Raw genomic sequence first — 21,812 nt, 5'->3', positions numbered from 1 at the left:
CGCTCTCGAAAGCCGAAACACGAGCTCAAGGTGGGGAGCAAATCCATATTAGTACTGGTACTAATTTTCACAGGCCGCTGGGTAGAGCCCACTTTTCCGCATTTCTGGAATCAAGAGATGTTTTAATAGTAAGAAAGGGTGAAGGTGAATTCAAGTGCACTGACCACTCCGACTGCCCCCTGCTTTTGTTGCTTATTGAGTGGAAATTCCGAAATTCCTAGAAACGGCAGATCACATTTTTGAAATCGGGTTTGAGGAAATTAATGTACGGCAATAAGCTACAGTGCTAGAATTTTCCGGGGGAGCTGAGCCGTTTTGAAATATTCCAGGGGGAGCTCAAGCTCCCCCAGCTCCCCCGGTTCCGACGCCTATGATCTTTGGTAATTTTAGGGAGAGGAGAGGCTTTGTGACCTTGGCGTGGAAATTTTTTGAAACTGAAACTCTAAAAGCACAATTGCTGATTGCTTCGATTATGTCAGGAAAAGGGTGGCTGAGTGACTCTGCTTCGGAACTTTTTCGAAATTGTAGTTCTAAAAATGCAGTTTTAGACAACCTTTAGTTATGCTAGAGAGAGGAAAGGTTTCCGTTTCTCTTACGTGGCAATTTTTCGAAATTCAAACTCCAACAACGCAGTTTTAGACAAAGGTTTGGTAATGTTGGGGGGGAGGGGGTCCGGGGTTCCTTCCCCGAAAGTGTTTTGAAATTATAGTTCTAAAAAGCTGTTTTAGACGATATTTGGTAACGTTCGGCAGAGGAAAGACTTGGTGACCGTCGCACGGCAATTCTTCGACATTTTGTACTCCAAAAACGTATTTTTGGATTGTCTTCGGTTATGTTAGGTAAAGAAGGTTCGGGAGATGTTCCTGGAAAATTTTTGAAATTTAAGTGTTAAAAACCGAGATTGAAAGCCATCTTTGGCACCGTTAGGTAGCGATCAGTTTTTCAAAATTGAAGCTCCCCAAACACAATTTTAGCCGACCTTCGGGGATGTTAGGAGGGGGGAGGGGTTTGGAAGCTCTCCTACGCACTTTTATTGAAATTGTTGTTCTGGAACGCAGTTTTGGGTGGAGGGTGGTCTTTAGCAATGTTTAGGGGGGGGGGGGGGGGGTTCTGTGTCACTCAGGTTCGAAATCAAAATTCCAATAGCAGTTTTTGACGACCTTTGGTAATGATAGGGAGAAGGGAGTTCAGGGGCGCACCCCTGAAACTTTTTTGAAATTTTAGGTCTAAAAACACAGTTTTAAACGATCTTTGGTAACGTTAGGCAGAGAAGTTCCGTTGCCCACCGTGGCAATTTCTTGAAATTGGATCTCCAAAAACGTAATTGTAGATTGTCTTCAAGCATGTTAAGGGGAAAGGTAGGGATTTCTTGAAATTTTATTGCTAAAAACAGGATTGTATGCATCTTTGGTAACGTTACGGACTGGCAGTTTTTCGAAATTGAAGCTGCAAAAAGGCAATCATGTTTGGGGGAAGTGTTCTCGGAAGATCTTCTCCGGACATGTTTCAGAATTTCAGCCCTAAAAACGAAACTTAAAACTATTTTCAATATTGTTTGCGAGAACTGCAGAGAGGAATAACTGGGAGAGGGGTAGCCTTGGGAAAGTTTCGAACTTGTATCTTTAAAAAGACAGTTTCAGACCATCTTTGGTAATATTTATGTTAGAAGTTGAGGGGCCCTCCACAGGCAGTTTTGGAAATTGAAATTCCAGTAACTCAATTGCAGATGAATTTCGATACTAATGCAATTAAAGAAAGGAATTCACGGTTTTGTCGTGAATTTTTTTTTTTTTTTTTGAAATTGAGCCCTAAAAATAAAACTTAAGAGGGTCTTTAATTATGGTGAGGAGGCGTTTTCTGAAAGTTTTTTTGAATTTCAAGCTCTAAATACCATTAAAAATCTGTCACACACAAACACATACAGAGATTGATATTCTCCGCATACAAATTCGAGAATTTTTATGGAAAGAAAACTTCCTTTTATGTATTAGATATCGAAGAATGAAAATAGTTCATGAAAAATAGTTAACATAAGATTAAACTGCTCCACTTCCTTCTGCAAAGTCCAACATTTTTGAAAGTTTGGTAAAAATCATCTAATGATAAATTTAAAAAACTGCCATTTTAAAAAAGATACAAAACATGGAAGTAAAATGAAGTGAAAAATTCTTCTTGAACTCAAACTTGTTTGTAAAGAAAATCTGTATATTAAAAATCGTTAAGAGCAAAAAAATGTTATTTAAAAACCTAGTTCTGATTGAATTTTGCCGGTTTTAGTAAATCCATGAAAGACCGGAGCAGGATGGTCAAAATTCTTACAAAAACAAAATAGATTTTTAAAATATTTTATTTCATCCATTTTTTATTTCTTTTTCATCCATGTCACACGTTTTCATCGTACAGAATATACTCGTTGCAGAAAAAATCATGTTTAATTAAAATGAAATCAAACAGTCAGATCCTTTTTTGCAACATACTCTGACGCCATCCTGTGTCTAAGGTGATTTTCATTGAAAAAAGACAAAGCTACTTAATTTGGAAGATGTACGTCAAAAATAATTAATGCATCTTCCTTATTCTCGTTAAAAAAAATTTAATACTTTCCTCCAAAAATTTTCTTTAAAAAAAAAAAACCAAAAAATTCTGATGGCGGTCACAAGTCCAATGCCTTACTGATCAGGCCACCACCACCCCAATTTCAATAACCTAACAGTCAATAGAACAGGTCTATTTCTGTTTCTCAACTCATTTGCTGTGCTCAGTAGTTTTGTGGAAATGGAATATGTGTTGCTCCATACAAACAAAAAACAAAATTAAATTGTTCTTTTCATGCTTTTAGACAATATGTTTAAAGGACACTATTGATAGTTTTTCCTTTTCAGTCTGACAGTGAACGCAGTTTTCATGACAGTGAACTCAGTTTTCATGGCAGTGAACTCAGTTTTCATGACAGTGAACGCAATTTTCATAGCAGTGATAGCAGTTCTGATGGTGAAGACAGTTCTGACGGTGAATGCAGTTTTGATGGTGAAGACAGTTCTGATGGTGAATGCAGTTCGGATGGTGAACGCAGTTCCGACAGTGAATTGAATTCTGAAGAACCCCCCAGGTAAGGACTTACATTTCGTCTTTCTACACTTTGTAAGCAGAGCTGCGGAGTCAAAGAGTATGAATGGTACTAATTTTAGGGTAATGGAGTCAACGTTGAGAATGGTTATAAAAATTCCCACACCTGGCTTTTTTTTATTTATTAATTTTTACCGACTATCTCCCTACATTTTTTTAAAACTACACTGTAAAATAAGTTCCGGAAACGTTTCCTGGTATATCAGGCAGCTGTGGTTCATGAAACTTTCAAATACTTTTCAGAGTATTTCGAAATCCTCTTTCTGTAATTTCCAGAAACGTTTCTGAGTGTTTTGGAATCCTCTTTCTGAAGTTTTCAGAAACGTTTCCGAGTATTTCGGAATCCTTTTGCTATAATTTTGAGAAGTGTTTCCGAATATTTTGTAATCCTCTTTCTGTAATTTTCAAAAACGTTTCTGAATACATTGTGCAGCTGGGGTTAATGACATTTTCAAAAACGTTGGCAAGGATTACGGAATCCTCTGTGTAATTTTTAAAAACATTTTCGAATGTAAAGTAAGAATAACGTCTAAAAGCACAAATTGCAGATTACTGCAGACACACATTTTGGCGTTACAAGAAACACCTTTTTCAATGCAAAAAGTAATTAGCTTATGGATGAAAAGACATCCGACAAAAGCCAAGAGCTAGATAAGCAAACAGCTTAAAAGATAAAAATAGCGACTAAAAATTAACCAAACAAATTCTAAAGCAATAAAGAACCAATAGGAATGCAAGCAAAGGGCAAGAGCTCTCTCACAGGCACATTAAAGCCGAGAGAAATAATTGAATAGGACAAAGATTACGCCACATAGCTAAAGCAAAAAGAAAATGTCAATAACCGTGAACCGCAAGAAAGGAAAAGCTGAATGGAAGAAAAAACAGCTGAAAATGAAATAACCAAAAATTTTCGGAAAAAGAAAAAATAAAGATAAGAAAAGGGGGGGGGGGATGTGTGTGTCAACCCATTGCAAAAAGCTAAAAATAAACAAAGCAAGATAGATAAAAATGAATGGAAAAATAAAAATAATGTGTGCAAAACAGAAAAAATGGATGGGGAAAGTACAATTTTAAAGATTTTGGAGCCAGACATTGGAAAATTACGGATCTGCTTTAAGATCATGAACTAAGTTAGAACTTCCTCAAAATAAGACAAGATTCCCAAAGTAAAGATCTGATGAATTGGGGCATTTTCGAACAATCTGATGAGAGTTAAAATCATAAGAGTGAATCGAATATTGAGCTATACTAGACTTATTTGTTTTTTTACTTAATTTCAATGCTCTTTCAAGCGAAATTTTAAAGCACGCCAAGTCTGTCCAATATAGGCAAGTTTACAACTACAATTAGTCTTATAAGTACCACAACAATTAAGAGGGTGAATAGGATCTTAAAGAGAAGAGAATGAAAGTTTATTAATAGGAGAGAACACTATATCTGGAATTGGAAACGTTATAGAATTTAGCAACCTGATAGCTTACAGATTGAAAGAATGGCAAAACAACCAAGTTATTTCTGATGAAGGTTCGGTTAGGAACATTAGTTTTGGATTTATTAAAGAATTTTACTTCCTTTTACAAAAAAGGAAGTATTGTATTCGCGAAAAAATTTTCACTCAAAAATCGACCTTCATTTCCATTTTGCTCACCTCCGAATGAATGTTGAGGGTTTTTCGACTCCACCACATGTGGATAAGTGCCTAAGAACGTATAGACACGCGAAATATCCATTTTGACAATTCCCGAGAAATTACAACCAGTTTTCTCGTGACGTATCTATGAACGTGCCTATGTGCGTATGTATGTCACATAACTTATGAACGGCATGTCCTAGAAAGTTGAAATTTGGTATGTGGACTCCTAGTGGGGTCTAGTTGTGCACCTTCCCTTTTGGTTGCATTCGGATGTTCCCAAGGGGGTCTTTTGTCCCTTTTTGGAAGGAAATCATTGTTAATTTCGATGTAAACTCAAGTGATGTTGTAATTTGGCGGACACTTGGCGATATATGGCCAGTCTTTTTGTCGCTAACTTGGCGACAAATTTGGCGATTTTTTTTAAAAATCTGTTTCAATTTGGCCATTGTTGGTGATATTTAGAGAGTAAACTATTTAATCACATTAAAATTGCCAGTAATGGGAAAATGACATTAAATTGGAGTAAAAGGAAGTCATGTGAGGCACACATCAGCTCGTTTATAAATAGAATCAATTCAAGGTGGCGGATAGTCTCTATCAGTTGCCACAGCTTTTAGATAATTAAGGTCCACATTAAGAAGTTCCCATGAGGAACAAATATCAAAAGCGCGATAAACGGAAGTGAAAGCAGAATATGTTTGATTTTAAGAATGAAACGATAGTCTATAAGGAGGACTTGGTCTCCAAATTCTCTCGGCCACCCTTTTTGCACTTACTGCAGTTGTGGTATGCTTTCTTCCTTGAACACTTGGCAAATCACGCCCAACGTCTCCTTACTTCAATAGTTCAACACAAAATTTGACTGTATACTGATTGGATAGTACAGCTTTTTTTTTTTCTTTTCAGAAAGAAATATAAAATTTCGAGTCTTACATACCGAAGAACAAAGATTCATGATGCCGTTTCCTGTTGGGATATCATTACTCTTAAAGAGATTCTTCAGAATGAAATGCACTTGGTAGATGTGCAAGACGAATACGGAAAGACAGCCTTACACATAGCTGCCGAACAAGGGAATAAGCAAATAGCATTACTGCTTTTGTCTGTGGGTGCTGATATGAGCCTGCAAGAGCAAGCGGGCATGACCGCTCTCCATATAGCTTTGAAACATAGCTACGAAGAAACAGCAAAAGTTCTTACGAACGCAGAAGCGAAGAATGACATACAAGATAAAAATGGTAAGACTGCCTTGCATTATGCAACAGAAAAGAAATACATAGAAGTTGTGAAGAAACTTTTAGCTGCTGGTGTTAATACCCGACTTCAAGACAAATCGGGAAAGACGGCCCTCCATGTAGCTTTGAAAGAGCGTAGCCAAGATGCAGCAGAATTGCTTGTCCAGGCAGACTCTACAAACAACATTCAAGATAAATGTGGAAAGACTGCATTACATTATGCATCAGAGTGGAGTTGTAAAGGTGTTGTAAGGAAAATGTTGGCTTCAGGTGCTAATACCAGTCTTCAAGATAAATCGGGAAGGACGGCCCTCCATGTAGCTTTAAAAGAGTGCAGCAATAAGACAGCAGAATTGCTTGTCGAGGCAGACTCTACAAACAACATTCAAGATAAGGATGGAAAGACTGCATTACATTATGCATCAGAGCACAATCATGAAGAAGTTGTAAGGAAGCTGGTGGCTTCAGGTGCTAACACCCGTCTTCAAGACAACACGGGAAAGACGGCCCTCCATGTAGCTTTAAAAGAGCGCAGCCATAAGGCAGCAGAATTGCTTGTCGAGGCAGACTCTACAAACAACATTCAAGATAAGGATGGAAAGACTGCATTACATTATGCATCAGAGCGCTTTTATTATGAAGAAGTTGTAAGGAAGCTGGTGGCTTCAGGTGCTAACACCCGTCTTCAAGACAACACGGGAAAGACGGCCCTCCATGTAGCTTTAAAAGAGTGCAGCAATAAGGCAGCAGAATTGCTTGTCGAGGCAGACTCTGCAAACAACATTCAAGATAAGGATGGAAAGACTGCATTACATTATGCATCAGAGCACAATCATGAAGAAGTTGTAAGGAAGCTGTTGGCTTCAGGTGCTAACACCCGTCTTCAAGACAACACGGGAAAGACGGCCCTCCATGTAGATTTAAAAGAGTGCAGCAATAAGGCAGCAGAATTGCTTGTCGAGGCAGACTCTGCAAACAACATTCAAGATAAGGATGGAAAGACTGCATTACATTATGCATCAGAGCACAATCATGAAGAAGTTGTAAGGAAGCTGTTGGCTTCAGGTGCTAACACCCGTCTTCAAGACAACACGGGAAAGACGGCCCTCCATGTAGCTTTAAAAGAGTGCAGCAATAAGGCAGCAGAATTGCTTGTCGAGGCAGACTCTGCAAACAACATTCAAGATAAGGATGGAAAGACTGCATTACATTATGCATCAGAGCACAATCATGAAGAAGTTGTAAGGAAGCTGTTGGCTTCAGGTGCTAACACCCGTCTTCAAGACAACACGGGAAAGACGGCCCTCCATGTAGCTTTAAAAGAGTGCAGCAATAAGGCAGCAGAATTGCTTGTCGAGGCAGACTCTGCAAACAACATTCAAGATAAGGATGGAAAGACTGCATTACATTATGCATCAGAGCACAATCATGAAGAAGTTGTAAGGAAGCTGTTGGCTTCAGGTGCTAACACCCGTCTTCAAGACAACACGGGAAAGACGGCCCTCCATGTAGCTTTAAAAGAGTGCAGCAATAAGACAGCAGAATTGCTTGTCGAGGCAGACTCTACAAACAACATTCAAGATAAGGATGGAAAGACTGCATTACATTATGCATCAGAGCACAATCATGAAGAAGTTGTAAGGAAGCTGGTGGCTTCAGGTGCTAACACCCGTCTTCAAGACAACACGGGAAAGACGGCCCTCCATGTAGCTTTAAAAGAGCGCAAGCATAAGGCAGCAGAATTGCTTGTCAAGGCAGACTCTACAAACAACATTCAAGATAAGGATGGAAAGACTGCATTACATTATGCATCAGAGCGCTTTTATTATGAAGAAGTTGTAAGGAAGCTGGTGGCTTCAGGTGCTAACACCCGTCTTCAAGACAACACGGGAAAGACGGCGCTCCATGTAGCTTTAAAAGAGCACAGCCATAAGGCAGCAGAATTGCTTGTCGAGGCAGACTCTACAAACAACATTCAAGATAAGGATGGAAAGACTGCATTACATTATGCATCAGAGCACAATCATGAAGAAGTTGTAAGGAAGCTGGTGGCTTCAGGTGCTAACACCCGTCTTCAAGACAACACGGGAAAGACGGCCCTCCATGTAGCTTTAAAAGAGCGCAAGCATAAGGCAGCAGAATTGCTTGTCAAGGCAGACTCTACAAACAACATTCAAGATAAGGATGGAAAGACTGCATTACATTATGCATCAGAGCGCTTTTATTATGAAGAAGTTGTAAGGAAGCTGGTGGCTTCAGGTGCTAACACCCGTCTTCAAGACAACACGGGAAAGACGGCGCTCCATGTAGCTTTAAAAGAGCACAGACATAAGGCAGCAGAATTGCTTGTCGAGGCAGACTCTACAAACAACATTCAAGATAAGGATGGAAAGACTGCATTACATTATGCATCAGAGCGCTTTTATTATGAAGAAGTTGTAAGGAAGCTGGTGGCTTCAGGTGCTAACACCCGTCTTCAAGACAACACGGGAAAGACGGCCCTCCATGTAGCTTTAAAAGAGTGCAGCAATAAGACAGCAGAATTGCTTGTCGAGGCAGACTCTACAAACAACATTCAAGATAAGGATGGAAAGACTGCATTACATTATGCATCAGAGCACAATCATGAAGAAGTTGTAAGGAAGCTGGTGGCTTCAGGTGCTAACACCCGTCTTCAAGACAACACGGGAAAGACGGCCCTCCATGTAGCTTTAAAAGAGTGCAGCAATAAGACAGCAAAATTGCTTGTTGAGGCAGACTCTACAAACAACATTCAAGATAAGGATGGAAAGACTGCATTACATTATGCATCAGAGCACAATCATGAAGAAGTTGTAAGGAAGCTGGTGGCTTCAGGTGCTAACACCCGTCTTCAAGACAACACGGGAAAGACGGCCCTCCATGTAGCTTTAAAAGAGTGCAGCAATAAGACAGGAAAATTGCTTGTCGAGGCAGACTCTACAAACAACATTCAAGATAACGATGGAAAGACTGCATTACATTATGCATCAGAGCACAATCATGAAGAAGTTGTAAGGAAGCTGGTGGCTTCAGGTGCTAACACCCGTCTTCAAGACAACACGGGAAAGACGGCCCTCCATGTAGCTTTAAAAGAGTGCAGCAATAAGACAGCAAAATTGCTTGTTGAGGCAGACTCTACAAACAACATTCAAGATAAGGATGGAAAGACTGCATTACATTATGCATCAGAGCACAATCATGAAGAAGTTGTAAGGAAGCTGGTGGCTTCAGGTGCTAACACCCGTCTTCAAGACAACACGGGAAAGACGGCCCTCCATGTAGCTTTAAAAGAGTGCAGCAATAAGACAGCAAAATTGCTTGTTGAGGCAGACTCTACAAACAACATTCAAGATAAGGATGGAAAGACTGCATTACATTATGCATCAGAGCACAATCATGAAGAAGTTGTAAGGAAGCTGGTGGCTTCAGGTGCTAACACCCGTCTTCAAGACAACACGGGAAAGACGGCCCTCCATGTAGCTTTAAAAGAGTGCAGCAATAAGACAGCAAAATTGCTTGTCGAGGCAGACTCTACAAACAACATTCAAGATAAGGATGGAAAGACTGCATTACATTATGCATCAGAGCACAATCATGAAGAAGTTGTAAGGAAGCTGGTGGCTTCAGGTGCTAACACCCGTCTTCAAGACAACACGGGAAAGACGGCCCTCCATGTCGCTTTAATAGAGCGCAGCAAAAAGGCAGCAGAATTGCTTGTCGAGGCAGACTCTACAAACAACATTCAAGATAAGGATGGAAAGACTGCATTACATTATGCATCAGAATGCGATTATGAAGAAGTTGTAAGGAAGCTGTTGGCTTCAGGTGCTAATACCCGTCTTCAAGACGACACGGGAAAGACGGCCCTCCATGTCGCTTTAATAGAGCGCAGCAAAAAGGCAGCAGAATTGCTTGTTGAGGCAGACTCTACAAACAACATTCAAGATAAGGATGGAAAGACTGCATTACATTATGCATCAGAATGCGATTATGAAGAAGTTGTAAGGAAGCTGTTGGCTTCAGGTGCTAATACCCGTCTTCAAGACGACACGGGAAAGACGGCCCTCCATGTCGCTTTAATAGAGCGCAGCAAAAAGGCAGCAGAATTGCTTGTTGAGGCAGACTCTACAAACAACATTCAAGATAAGGATGGAAAGACTGCATTACATTATGCATCAGAATGCGATTATGAAGAAGTTGTAAGGAAGCTGTTGGCTTCAGGTGCTAATACCCGTCTTCAAGACGACACGGGAAAGACGGCCCTCCATGTAGCTTTGAAAGAGCAAAGCCAAAAAGCAGCAGAAGTACTTGCCGCGGCAGATGCCGAAAACAACATAAAAGATGAAGATGGAGAGACTGCTTTGCATTACGCGTCAGAAAATTCATATGTAGAAGTGGTCAAGAAGCTTTTGTTTTGTGACATGAATCCATGCGTGAATAATAATAAAGGGCTGTACCCTTTGAAAGTGGCTCTGAATAAAGGAAATAATGATGTTGCAAAAATTATTCTTTCGATGTGTGCTCTGAGAGATATTTGTATTGATTGGAAAGACGTGGGTCTTGAGAATGATTATATAACCTACTTTGTATCACTGCTTTCGGAATTTGAAGCTGAGTTACAGCGGATGAAGCAGACAAAGTTGGACAAAAATATTCTCTCTCTGCATGATATTTCTTGTAGACATATAAGCGAGGTAGCACGATGTCTGAGGAAGGAAAACGCTCATAGTGTTTTGCTTGTGGACAAAGCTGCTTTAAACTTTCCAAATTATGGCGAATTACTTTCTTTTAAAATAAGGAGGGCTGAAAGGAGACGAATCCTAAATGGTCAGTGTTGGCAATGCTTCGCTTTTTTGGCTCGTAAATTACCGCTACTGCCATGGTTGTGCATCGAAGTCATATTAGCTTTTTTGAGTGAGCTTGAAATGAAAAATTTTATTAAGGCTTTCATAGTTGAATCTTAAAGAAAGCCATTATCTTATTTTGCTTTTAATCCCTGAAATAATATTCTACCTCTAGGAAAACTTCTATTCTAACTGTCTAAGCTCTTCAAAGATATGAAATTTTCAAAAGAACTTTGTCATCAGACTGTGCAGCATAATACAAATACTTCTTCTTTTAAGTCAGAACTATTATTCATTCTTTAAGTTCGAAATAATGACTTTTTTTTGTTACTTTGAACTCATTATTACTGTGTTTTCCTTAAAGTGAGACTGTCTTACATTTTGTTTTTGTTTTAAAATATGTCTTTTCTCCCAGCATTAGTCTTTATTTTTTGTGGTGCACAACAACTAATGTAAAATACCCGGATATTTATTTTTAGGGGTAAATACCCAAAATGGGTATTTACCCATGTATTTATTTCAAAAATTTATTATTCAACTAAATACTTTTCTGTATGTGTTCCACTGTGTATATATATAACCAACTGTATACAAAACAATAAATTGTATCCCAAAAATTGTATTTTGATCACATATTTAAAGAATTTATTGTGTGAAACAATTTAGCAATCTAATATGATATTCACATTAAATATGTTGGATATGCCTAATCAATGTTGATAGCCAAATTTCAGATATAAAAAGCCATTCTAGAAAAAGTAAAAAACTTAACTGGTTACAAAAATAGCAAACATCAATTTTTTAAGGTCCTAGTCTTTTATAACTCAGTAATATGTCCCTGCATGACATCAAAATCTAATGAAATGTCGCTCAATTTATCATTACTATTTATTTACCTATATCTTTTGCAGAAATTTTCTCCAAACCTAGTTCAAGTGTTCAGGCGTATTCTGCATCTCATATATATATATATATATATATATATATAATTCAGCAATTAGAATTTCAAATACGTAAAACCTGTAAAGTTGACCACCCTTGTAAGTTGACCACCTGCATATGTTGACCGCTTTTGTCGGGAACGGAATTAGTCCTATCTTATATAATGAAGGAAAACCTTTATAACTTGACCACCTCTCTATCTTCACCACCTGTCTATCTTGACCACTAATGTACACCAAATTTGGTTTGGAGTAACGTAAAAAACCCTTTTTAAGTTGACCATTTGGTTTATTTTTTAAAACTTAATCAAGCATTTTTTTTAACTTTGTTATTATTTTTTATAGCTTTCCATGAATAATTGTAATGTTTTGATGCACGGTTGCCAGCTGCTCCGCACCCCGCGAAGTTATTCCGCAAAAATAGCTACACTTCGCAGTTCCGCAAAAAAGTAATCTTGCTTCACATTTCCCAGTCGAGCGTTTTCAAGCATGGCATAGTGTTTAAAACTGTTTTTCTTCTGTTGTTCTATTTGAGATTACCTTTTGTACTCTCTGTTCAATGAAAACAGGTGTCAGTAGAAAAGTACAAAGTCTTTTCTTCCAGTTGCAATATTTTGTGGCAACACTGGAATTGTGCTGAAGAGTAAAGTTATTTATTTCTGGTACAAGGGATAGAACATTTTCATTTTCAACTGCTGTATTGAACTAGGAGAGTCCAGCTTGTTGCTCTTTGTGTTATAAGTTTTACATAAAATGGCTTCAAAAAGAAAATTAGATGAACTTGAGATTTATAAAAAGTATGAAATATTAAAGTTAATTGAAAAAAGGGGAGAGCAGGAGAAAATTGACTCACACATATGGAATTTCTAAAACTACAGTGTCTAATATAGTAAAAAAACAAAAATATTTTAATAACATTTTCAAGTATTGTTTCAAAGTAATGTTAAACAATGAAAGTGAGTTGAACAGAAAAAGTAAGTGTGAATTAGTCAAAATGCATGATGCAAAAAAAAAAAAAAAATCAGTACCACCCTTTATAAGTTGGCCACCTGTCTAAGTTGACCACCAAAGTACTGCACCGCAGGTGGTCAACTTACACAGGTTTCACTGTATTAAACAAATTATAAATAATAAATTATGATAAAAAGGAAAAAAGGCAAACAGCTATTAAGTAGGAATAGAAAAAGAGTGAATCCAGAGCTCATCAGCCGTGGAGGATTCATTCATTATGGTCGAAAGATCAAAATTTTAACTATGAACTAGAAGAGAATGGAGCTTAAACATTCTCTTCTAGTTCATAGTTAAAATTTTGGTCTTTCGACCACAATGAATGAATCCTCCACGGCTGATGAGCTCTGGATTCACTCTTTATCTATTCCTACTTAATAGCTGTTTGCATTTTTCCTTTTTATCATCATTTATTATTTATAATTTGTTTAATATTTGAAATTCTAATTGCTTAATTTTATATTTACTTGGCTTTTTAGTTTTGCTGCATTGCGCATCTATGGGCTCTTGGTGTGATCTTTTCAATATTTTTCACTTTTATTATTATTATTATTTATATATATATATTAGGGTGGTCCTTATTTTTGAAGTTGCAGATATTTTACGCGACGCCCCCTCAATTTGTTCCGTTATACAAATAAATGATCCATGCAAAATTTTAAGGCAATCCATGAATATTAACCCGTGCCCCTAGGGCCCCCTTCTTTGAGTTTCGAAGAAGAAATTGCGGATTTTCTCATTTTTATGCAAAAATATTCTTACGTTTCATATTTAAAGTAATTTTGAACCTTGATAGATGTTGCTACTTCCAGACGAACCATTCTCTCACTTTCATTCTGTCAAATTTTACGTATTACAGATGGTACATGTACACTAATGGCCTTGGGACAGGCTATTCGCGCTCGTTTCAAACCAAGCGTCAGGGGGACATTTTTTTCCACCAAGAGGGACACAAGAGATTCTAAAGGCCATTAATGAATGATCTTTGACAACAACAAATTGCCTCCTCCAGGCTTTAGGGGGTGTTGATTTAGAAAATTTTCTGTGTATGTAATAGGTGTGGCAAATAGGGTCGCTAGGTTTCAATGCTATAAGTATAAGTAATGGCAATTATATTTTAATTCGCAGTTCTTTAGTTATAAATATACTTAAATGTTTATGCATTCTTAAAATATAAATTTTGAAAAATCCTCGATTATTCTACCTTAAAAATATACTCTATTTTCCATAGCTAAAATATAAATTTAAAGGAGTTCCAGATCGGAATAATGTAAAAATCTATACTTTGTCTTCTTTTTCAGTACACAGTCCTTTATTATCATCAAATTTTTCTTGAAATTCACAAGATTTAGAAAACCGAAAGGGATATCTATCCTAACCTGTTGAAACTTTTTTCTATATCTGGTCTACCACAACGCAAAAAAGCTTGACAACTATTGATATCTACTCGCATTTCATCAATGTTAGACAAGTGCCATATTAGGGACAAAGATGCTGTTTATGTATTAACAGTCTATGTAGATGCAGTAAATTTAAATCCAAATGATTTTTATTTCGAGAGGTAAAATAGGATTTCATGAATTTAAATTTAGATTTTTTAGTTATTCACTGGGATACAAAGCTACATCCAGATGTAAATGGGAAAAAAACGCCGATAGGCTTACCGTGATAGCTTCAGGTCCCAATAATGGACAGCTACTCAGAATTTCCGAGATATTTCTTCAGTTGTATATGATATTTTAGATGGTTGTTCTTTATTGCTAACTGTTCAAGCTGTAGTGTTTGATACAACGGCTTACAATACCGGCCGTATAAATTGTGCATGTAATTTTTTAGAGCAAAAGCTGAACGGTGATATATTACGTTTGGATTGCCATCATCATGCACTTGAAATCGTACTGCAGGGTGTCTTTAAAGAAGTTCTTGTCTTTCTTAGTTCTAGACTCGATATTTCATTATTTAAGCGCAGCGCTTCAAAATTTTGTGGAAAGATCTCCATCATTCAGAACTTATAACATTTCAATCAAGTACACATACCACTTAAATTCTAGAAGACGAAGTTGATGACATGATATTGTTCGTAGAAAGCGGAATTGAGAAATATTACAGAGAATTCTCATAACGGGTAATAATTATTTCTTGGTAAAGTTGTCCCTCCTACAGGGTTATGTTTTCGGCAACTTGAAGCTTATTCCTGAACCAGATGGGTGGCAAAAGGAATTTATTGTTTGAATATTTATATATTTAGGAAACAATTTAAATTGACCTTACATGAAGAGAATGCCTGTAAATGTTGTTTTACATGTAATGTTGTATGAAAATATGGTTTTCCGCAGTACCCAATCTAGGCCCTTGAAGATAATGTGTCTAAAAAACTAGCAGTGTACAAAATGATGACAAACACGCAGCAGAAACTGTGATTGGAAAATTCATAAATCACACTTATGGTACTTGGGGGATGGACTAGTAGCTTTGTCCGTATTGGATGTAGGAATTAACTTTGAAAATAGGAAAAAACTACTCCAAAAAAATACTTGCTGAAAAGGAAGACGTGACTGATGACTGTATAAAAAATTCAGATAACAGTCGATGATTTGAAATACTTTCTTAAGTAAAGATCTTTCTCTTTATAGAATCAATTACAAGTCTTTAAAACTGTTTGATAAGTTACAAACACCAAAAGATGTTTTCCTATTTGATCCTGATTCATGGCAAAATGATGGAAGCTATTTAAAAGGAAGAGATATTGTTGAAATGCTGAAAGTTGTGAATGATACAACTGAAAGAGGAGCACAATTAATCGAAGAATTTCCCAATCAATTTACCAAACATGAGTCACAAAAGCAATTTAGTACTTTACAGACAGTCCAAGATTATCGGGAAAAAAATGCACCCGATTGAGATACACTGAGAAACGTGTACGATTAAGGTAAAGTTTCTAAAGCACTATTTCATTCTTATTCAATGTAAAATCTTTAGATGATGTGAATTAATTAAAAAGATTAATTTTAGTGCTACCTCGCTGTAAAAAATATTTTGCAAACCTAGGAGACACAATGTACGGAGCCTGAAGTAAAAACTCGAAGGTATGTGGGAAAATTATCAAAAGTGTTAAAGTTCAACGTCCTAGGGGCACGTGTTATCGACCAATCGACTTCAAATTTTGCACCGATTACTTTTTATTATAGTGTCACAAAACTAGGGGGCGTCACTTGTTGAATTCCGAAGAAAAAATTTTCCCATATAAATAAGGACCACCCTAATATATATATATATATATATTAAGAAACATTAACATAATCTGCATTTTAAACCTGGACAATTCAACCTAAATTTAATCAAGCTTCACTACTTAGTTCAACAGGCAGCACGTTGATACTGGTAGACAATAAATTTAATAGCAAATAAAATTTGATAGCAATATAAAATTAGAACAAAAAAGAATATAAAATTGAATCAAAGTCACAAAACACCCTGGCGCCTCATCAGGGGGGAGGGAAAAACCACTAGATGTTACGTGAGTGGTGCAGGCAAAATGCCTAAAATACAGCACTAGTACCCCGATATCAACAAGTCAAGCAAAAGGGATAACTGAAGCCAAAAATAATTAAAAAATCACACAGTTATTAATTAGAACAAATTCAAACAACAAGAAAAGACAAATGAACTCAATGGCAAGAGAAAACCCCCTGGGAAGTACATAAACATGGAACAAACAAAAAGACCTACTTTTACTCTTTCATAAGCTTGTAAATGAGATTTTCGTTGAGATAAACTAATATAAATTAATATAACTTATTATTTCCATTACTATACTATATAAATTTTTTAATCTTTCATTTTACGGTTTATGTTTTAAAAAGAAAATCATCACCTTTTGACATCACCTAAATTTTTTTTGTAAAGTGCGCAATTACTAGGAATTTACAAAAAAATATTTACCTTCCCACCCTACATCTACTAACTGCATGTATTAAAAATAGTTTGAATAAATTTTCATCATGAAGTAATGGGGAGCAAATGCAAATGAGGTAGGCAGCAGATAACAATATTTTGACTTCTTTTTTTTGGCTTATTAATGTGAAAACTGTTTCTATATTTACACGTTATCACTTAAACAGCAATAAAATAAATAAATAAGATCATAGTCTGAATAACTTCTCAGTTTATTCTTCCAAACATCCCTTATGCTTTTTTTTTTTTTTTTTTTTTCCATTTTGGATATGACTAACCTAGATTGTGATTTTGAAATCCTGAAGTTCATCATTGAATTGCTTATACTTCTCCAATTATGACATTGAAAAGAAAGATTCTTTGGTTCATTCTTCTTTCTCTTCATTCATCTTTGGATATGTTTCTTTCATAATTTCATCAAGTTTTTCAATAAAAAATATTATAAACTGTGTAATACATATGTATGTATCAGTTTGATCAATTATTTCATATTTACGTTTTTTAAAAAAAATTTCCCGTTCACTTTCTGCATTTTTTTGTAAAATACCCTGTTTTTGCGTATTTACCCAGGCCTTTGGTAAATACCCAAAAAATATTTACCTACCCGCTGGGTATTTACCCGATCCACATCACTATGCACAACTACCCACACAGCTACATATCTCCAAATTACATTCTGTTTCTATCTGATGGATAATGACGCGGATATTACCCTATCACAGCGTTTCTTTTTTTTTTTTTTTTATTAGTGGCACCCTTTTTAATGCTCACTTTTTTCATGGAACCACTGGTATTTCAATAGTTAGCAGAGAAAGACTATCAAATAAGCTATTTGTCATTAAATCGCTAATTCAATACACATAGTTGTAGATCATTTTAATTATTGATGATTGTTAATTAATATTTCTTATTGTAAAATACCAGTACACTGCTACTTGTGATTCTGAGAAATACTAAGAATTTTTGAAAGGGATAAATTACCTCAGAATTTACGAATGAGTAATCAGGGCTGTGGAGTCAGAGTCGTTCGAAAATCTACCGACTCCGGGTTTATTTATTTCTTTAATTTTTACCGACTCTTCTTGCATTTTTTTTACAAAACTGACTACCTATTAATTTGATTACATGCTACTAATAAGAAAATGCTTGTCATTGTGGCAACCAGCTGGCTTGATTGTTTATCGAGCTTTCTGTAACGGCTACCTACGCCGTTTGCTAGTTTGCTTATTTTTAAACTTTATTTAAGTGACAGCAACTGTCAGCAAACAGTTTTGTTGCCTAACATTTCCTAAGTAATCACTTTCAAATCAAAATAATATATTTTTTACCTCGATCTCAGTTATAAAATAGTAAAAGGAATGTATGAATCACTTGAGCAAGTCCGGAAACTTCTGAGGGTGCTTGGTAAATTGAAATAAGTGTTGGTTTGGCCCGAAAGTGAAAATCCAAAAGATCCGATAGAATATAAATGTTTTTTTTTTTTTTAATCTAAAGACTTAATTTAAGAAAGCTTCGTTATCACTAAAAAGTTCAAAATAAAATCAATACATGATTTCTTGTTTATAACACTCAATAATTGTAGTTAATCCTAAAATCTTCTTATTAAGGTTAATTCTAAAGCTGCCAATGAAACTAAAATTAAAAATTGAGCCAAGAAATGTAGCTATAGTAAAAGCTATTCGTACAAAGCTGTATACCGCCACACTTTGGGTAAAATTCGCTACAGACGAACATGTACCCGCCCTCTCCCCCGAATATAATGCAATATTTTCGTTGGAATTTTCAAGATGAAATTTTAGATTTACGGGGATATTATTGGGGACATTTTTCAGAATCAGAGTATTTCAATTTTTATAAACTCTGAGATTAAGTTGAGGTGGTATCCACCAGATGGGGTGTCACCCATGTGGTGGGAGGACCGCCCCCTGTCGAGAAACGTTTTTTGACTAAGCAAAAAAAAAAAAAAAAATCAAGTAAAGCTTTCAAAATTTGAAAGCACAGGATTTGATCAACATCTATTAGTTAAAAATCCCATTTAAAAAAATTGAATAGGTTTAATTTGCTTCCCTTTAATATTTAAGTAATCTCACTTTAGAAATAGCAACTATTAGGTAATTTGATTTTCAAATTGAATTTCTAACGTTGTATACATCTTAGGTTTACAATAAAATACATCGCGAAACTTTCACAAAAAGGTATTAATATTTCAATCTCTGTTTAGGGAATTTCCCCCCTTCCCATGAGGAAGGAGGATTTGAAAAAAAAGTAATAATGAAAAAGCCGGAGTCGGACGTTTCAAAATCCAGGAGTCGGAGTCTGCAATTTCTGTTCCAACTCCGCAGCCCTGTGACTAATATGATTAAAATATCTCTTTAATTAGAAAAAGAAATACTGATATACTTTAACTACAAAAGTGTAAATAATTCACCTAAATTTACGCAAAAAAGTTTTCAAATCTTAAAATTAAAAATTTAAAAATACCTCTTCATTTTTTAACATTTTTTTACAAATCAGTTTTTGATGCCACTGTGTGTTCCCTCAGACAAAACTAGAGTCGCAGTATAAATAGGGGCCTTAGACAGAACTAAACCATTTAGACCCTCGTAACCAGTACTCCTCCTAAAATTGGTCTCAGGGTTGGTAAAAAACCGGCTCTTTTGGTTTAAACCGGGTTTATTTGGTTTAAACATTTTTTTATAAGAAATTTTTTTATTTTAGGTTCATATTGGTACCTAATTTCTTCGTAATTAATTAAATAATTAAGAGTAAAATCTTGGAATTTCATTTCCTCATACGTAGAGATTTCTATAGGAGAATATTGTTTGAAACTACAGTAGAACCTCTCAATAAGGGACATTAATGGGACCAGATATTGTGTCCCTTCGAAGGTATTTTAGTTTATGCATGCAATGTGTTAACTCAATATAATTTTTTTTTATGAACTTAGACTAACGGTTAAGATTAAATACTATACATTTTTCATACACAACTAAATAAAATTCACACATAATAAATTTTTCAAGTTTTTAATTTGAAGCAATTATTTTGAAGTAATTCATTGCATGAATTTCCTTCATGTTACGTAATTTACAATGCAAGACATTGTGAATTACAATTAGTGTTCACATTTCAATTTTGATGTAAAAAGCTACTCAGTTTGTGCCCTCCCCTTCGGCCTTGAGCCTACTTGAATAAATATCTTGATGGATAAATCGTGCATTTAACTTTCAGCAAGACTTGTACAATATATTTCTTTAACGTATGTTAACGTTAAACTCTCCTAAATTAATTTTTAGAGGAAAGGTGGAACTTGAATTGAGCAAATTCAATCTTTCTTATGCACTTGTAGAGTTTTTTTTTTTCCTCTGTGACTGTCCCTTAAATAGAGTGTCCCTTAATTAGAGGTAAATACATGGAGGTCCGTATTCAAAAGGACTGGGACAGAAAAAATGTCCCTTAAATAGAGGTGTCCCTTATTCGGACGTGTCCCTTGAGGGAGGTTCTACTATATTAAAAGAAATACAATACATAAAAATGGGCCTTGGTATAAATAATCAAACAAATAATTTACTGTGGTAGTTCAGACAGTTATTAAAAATTTCCAAGAATAAATTCTTGTAAATTTATTTCCTCATAATCATAGCTATCTACAATAAATAAAAAATAAAAGGAAAATTAAAATCACGCATTCCTAAACATGAAAAGTATTTTGCAGTATCACAAGTCTGACGTACATTACAGAACTTTAAAAATTAAAAGATCAAGAAGTAAAAGTCCGGTTCTTTTGGTTTAAACACTCTTTTATGAGAAAAATATTGTGTTTAAAGATTTGAAAAACGTTAAAAACGCCACACACGTATGCGGCGACTAACACCGGATATAGATCTAATCCAGCAGTAACTGTGGAACGTCTTACCGCACCACAACGTGGCATAATGGTTTGGGGCGCAATTGCGTACAATTCCATATCACCTCTAGTTCGTATTCAGGACACTATGACGGCCCAACGATACTTGGATAATGTGCTGCGGCCGGTGGCAATCTCTTACCTTCAAGGCTACCTAATGCAATTTTTCAGCAGGATAACACCGACCACACAGTGCTCGCATCTGCCAACATACTCTCTAAGGTACACATATGCTTTCCTGGCCACCATACTCTCCTGACCTGTCACCAATCGAACATGTGTGGGATGTGATTGGACGCCGTTTGCAGACTCTGTCCCTACCACGTTCAGAAGACGAACTGTGGCAAGTGGTTGAAAGGGAATGGAGAGCCATCCCTCTGCACACCATCCGCACCCCTGTTGACTCTATGCCTAGACGTGTTTCTTTGTGTATCGCTGTCCGCGGTGGTCCTACGAGGTACTGAGCCGACGCCGTTCTCGCTCTGTATTCTGCCTATCATTCTGAAATTAAGATCATTTATTATTCCTTGCTGTCTCTGTCTTTTTTCCAAATTTCATCGCTTTCTGACCACTCCTTCTTTGGTGTTGCATTTTCAATGTCGAGCAGTGTATTTTAAGTTTTCTATATTAATGTGAAACTTTTCTCTTTTTAGATAGATCCTTATGCTGCTGGGGCCGATGTCCGGAATCGCTGATAGAGGCAGAAGAAGCTGAAGATTGCTGCAAACCTCGAGTCCCATCTTGCTTGATTGGAAAAGTTTTTTCTGCCATCGCGTATGACAGCGGAAGCTGCATCATCCTGGAGGACGATACCTTCGAAAATTGAACTACGGACGAAATTTGAACCTTTTTTTTCTGTATGCTGAATTGACATTGAAATTGAGAATAAAATATTGTCTTTTAATCTGTTTTTTATCATTTTTATTACACCCACATTAATATAGTAAAGAACTCTCCTGTGTCATCGAGCAATGTGATCTGAACAGATTTTCACATAAAGCCTTAAACTTCATACAAATACAAATGTGACGACCAGCAACAGGCTCTTGGCCCAGCTAGGCTGGTCCTAGTCAATTTATTAATCCCCAATGAAGATCAATGGCCCTCTTAAAACTATCCACCCCTTGCTCATTACCACCTCTT

General features: G+C 36.3%; 1 protein-coding gene across 1 annotated transcript in view; it reads left to right on the top strand.

The window, feature by feature from the left end:
* The window catches only part of LOC129233580 (serine/threonine-protein phosphatase 6 regulatory ankyrin repeat subunit B-like), a 56,412-nt gene extending 34,917 nt beyond the window's left edge, over positions 1 to 21,495 (top strand). The window contains exons 3-6 of the mRNA XM_054867590.1: positions 2,883 to 3,109; positions 5,666 to 9,258; positions 9,367 to 10,572; positions 21,323 to 21,495. Coding sequence (XP_054723565.1) covers positions 2,883 to 3,109; positions 5,666 to 9,258; positions 9,367 to 10,572; positions 21,323 to 21,495 — 5,199 coding nt within the window. The remainder of the gene's footprint in view (positions 1 to 2,882; positions 3,110 to 5,665; positions 9,259 to 9,366; positions 10,573 to 21,322) is intronic.
* Positions 21,496 to 21,812: the final 317 nt, after the last annotated feature.

The sequence above is a fragment of the Uloborus diversus genome, unplaced genomic scaffold (genome assembly GCF_026930045.1).
Source record: "Uloborus diversus isolate 005 unplaced genomic scaffold, Udiv.v.3.1 scaffold_54, whole genome shotgun sequence".
In the NCBI taxonomy this organism is placed as follows: Eukaryota; Metazoa; Arthropoda; class Arachnida; order Araneae; family Uloboridae; genus Uloborus; species Uloborus diversus.
This window is presented reverse-complemented; position numbering and strand designations above follow the sequence as displayed.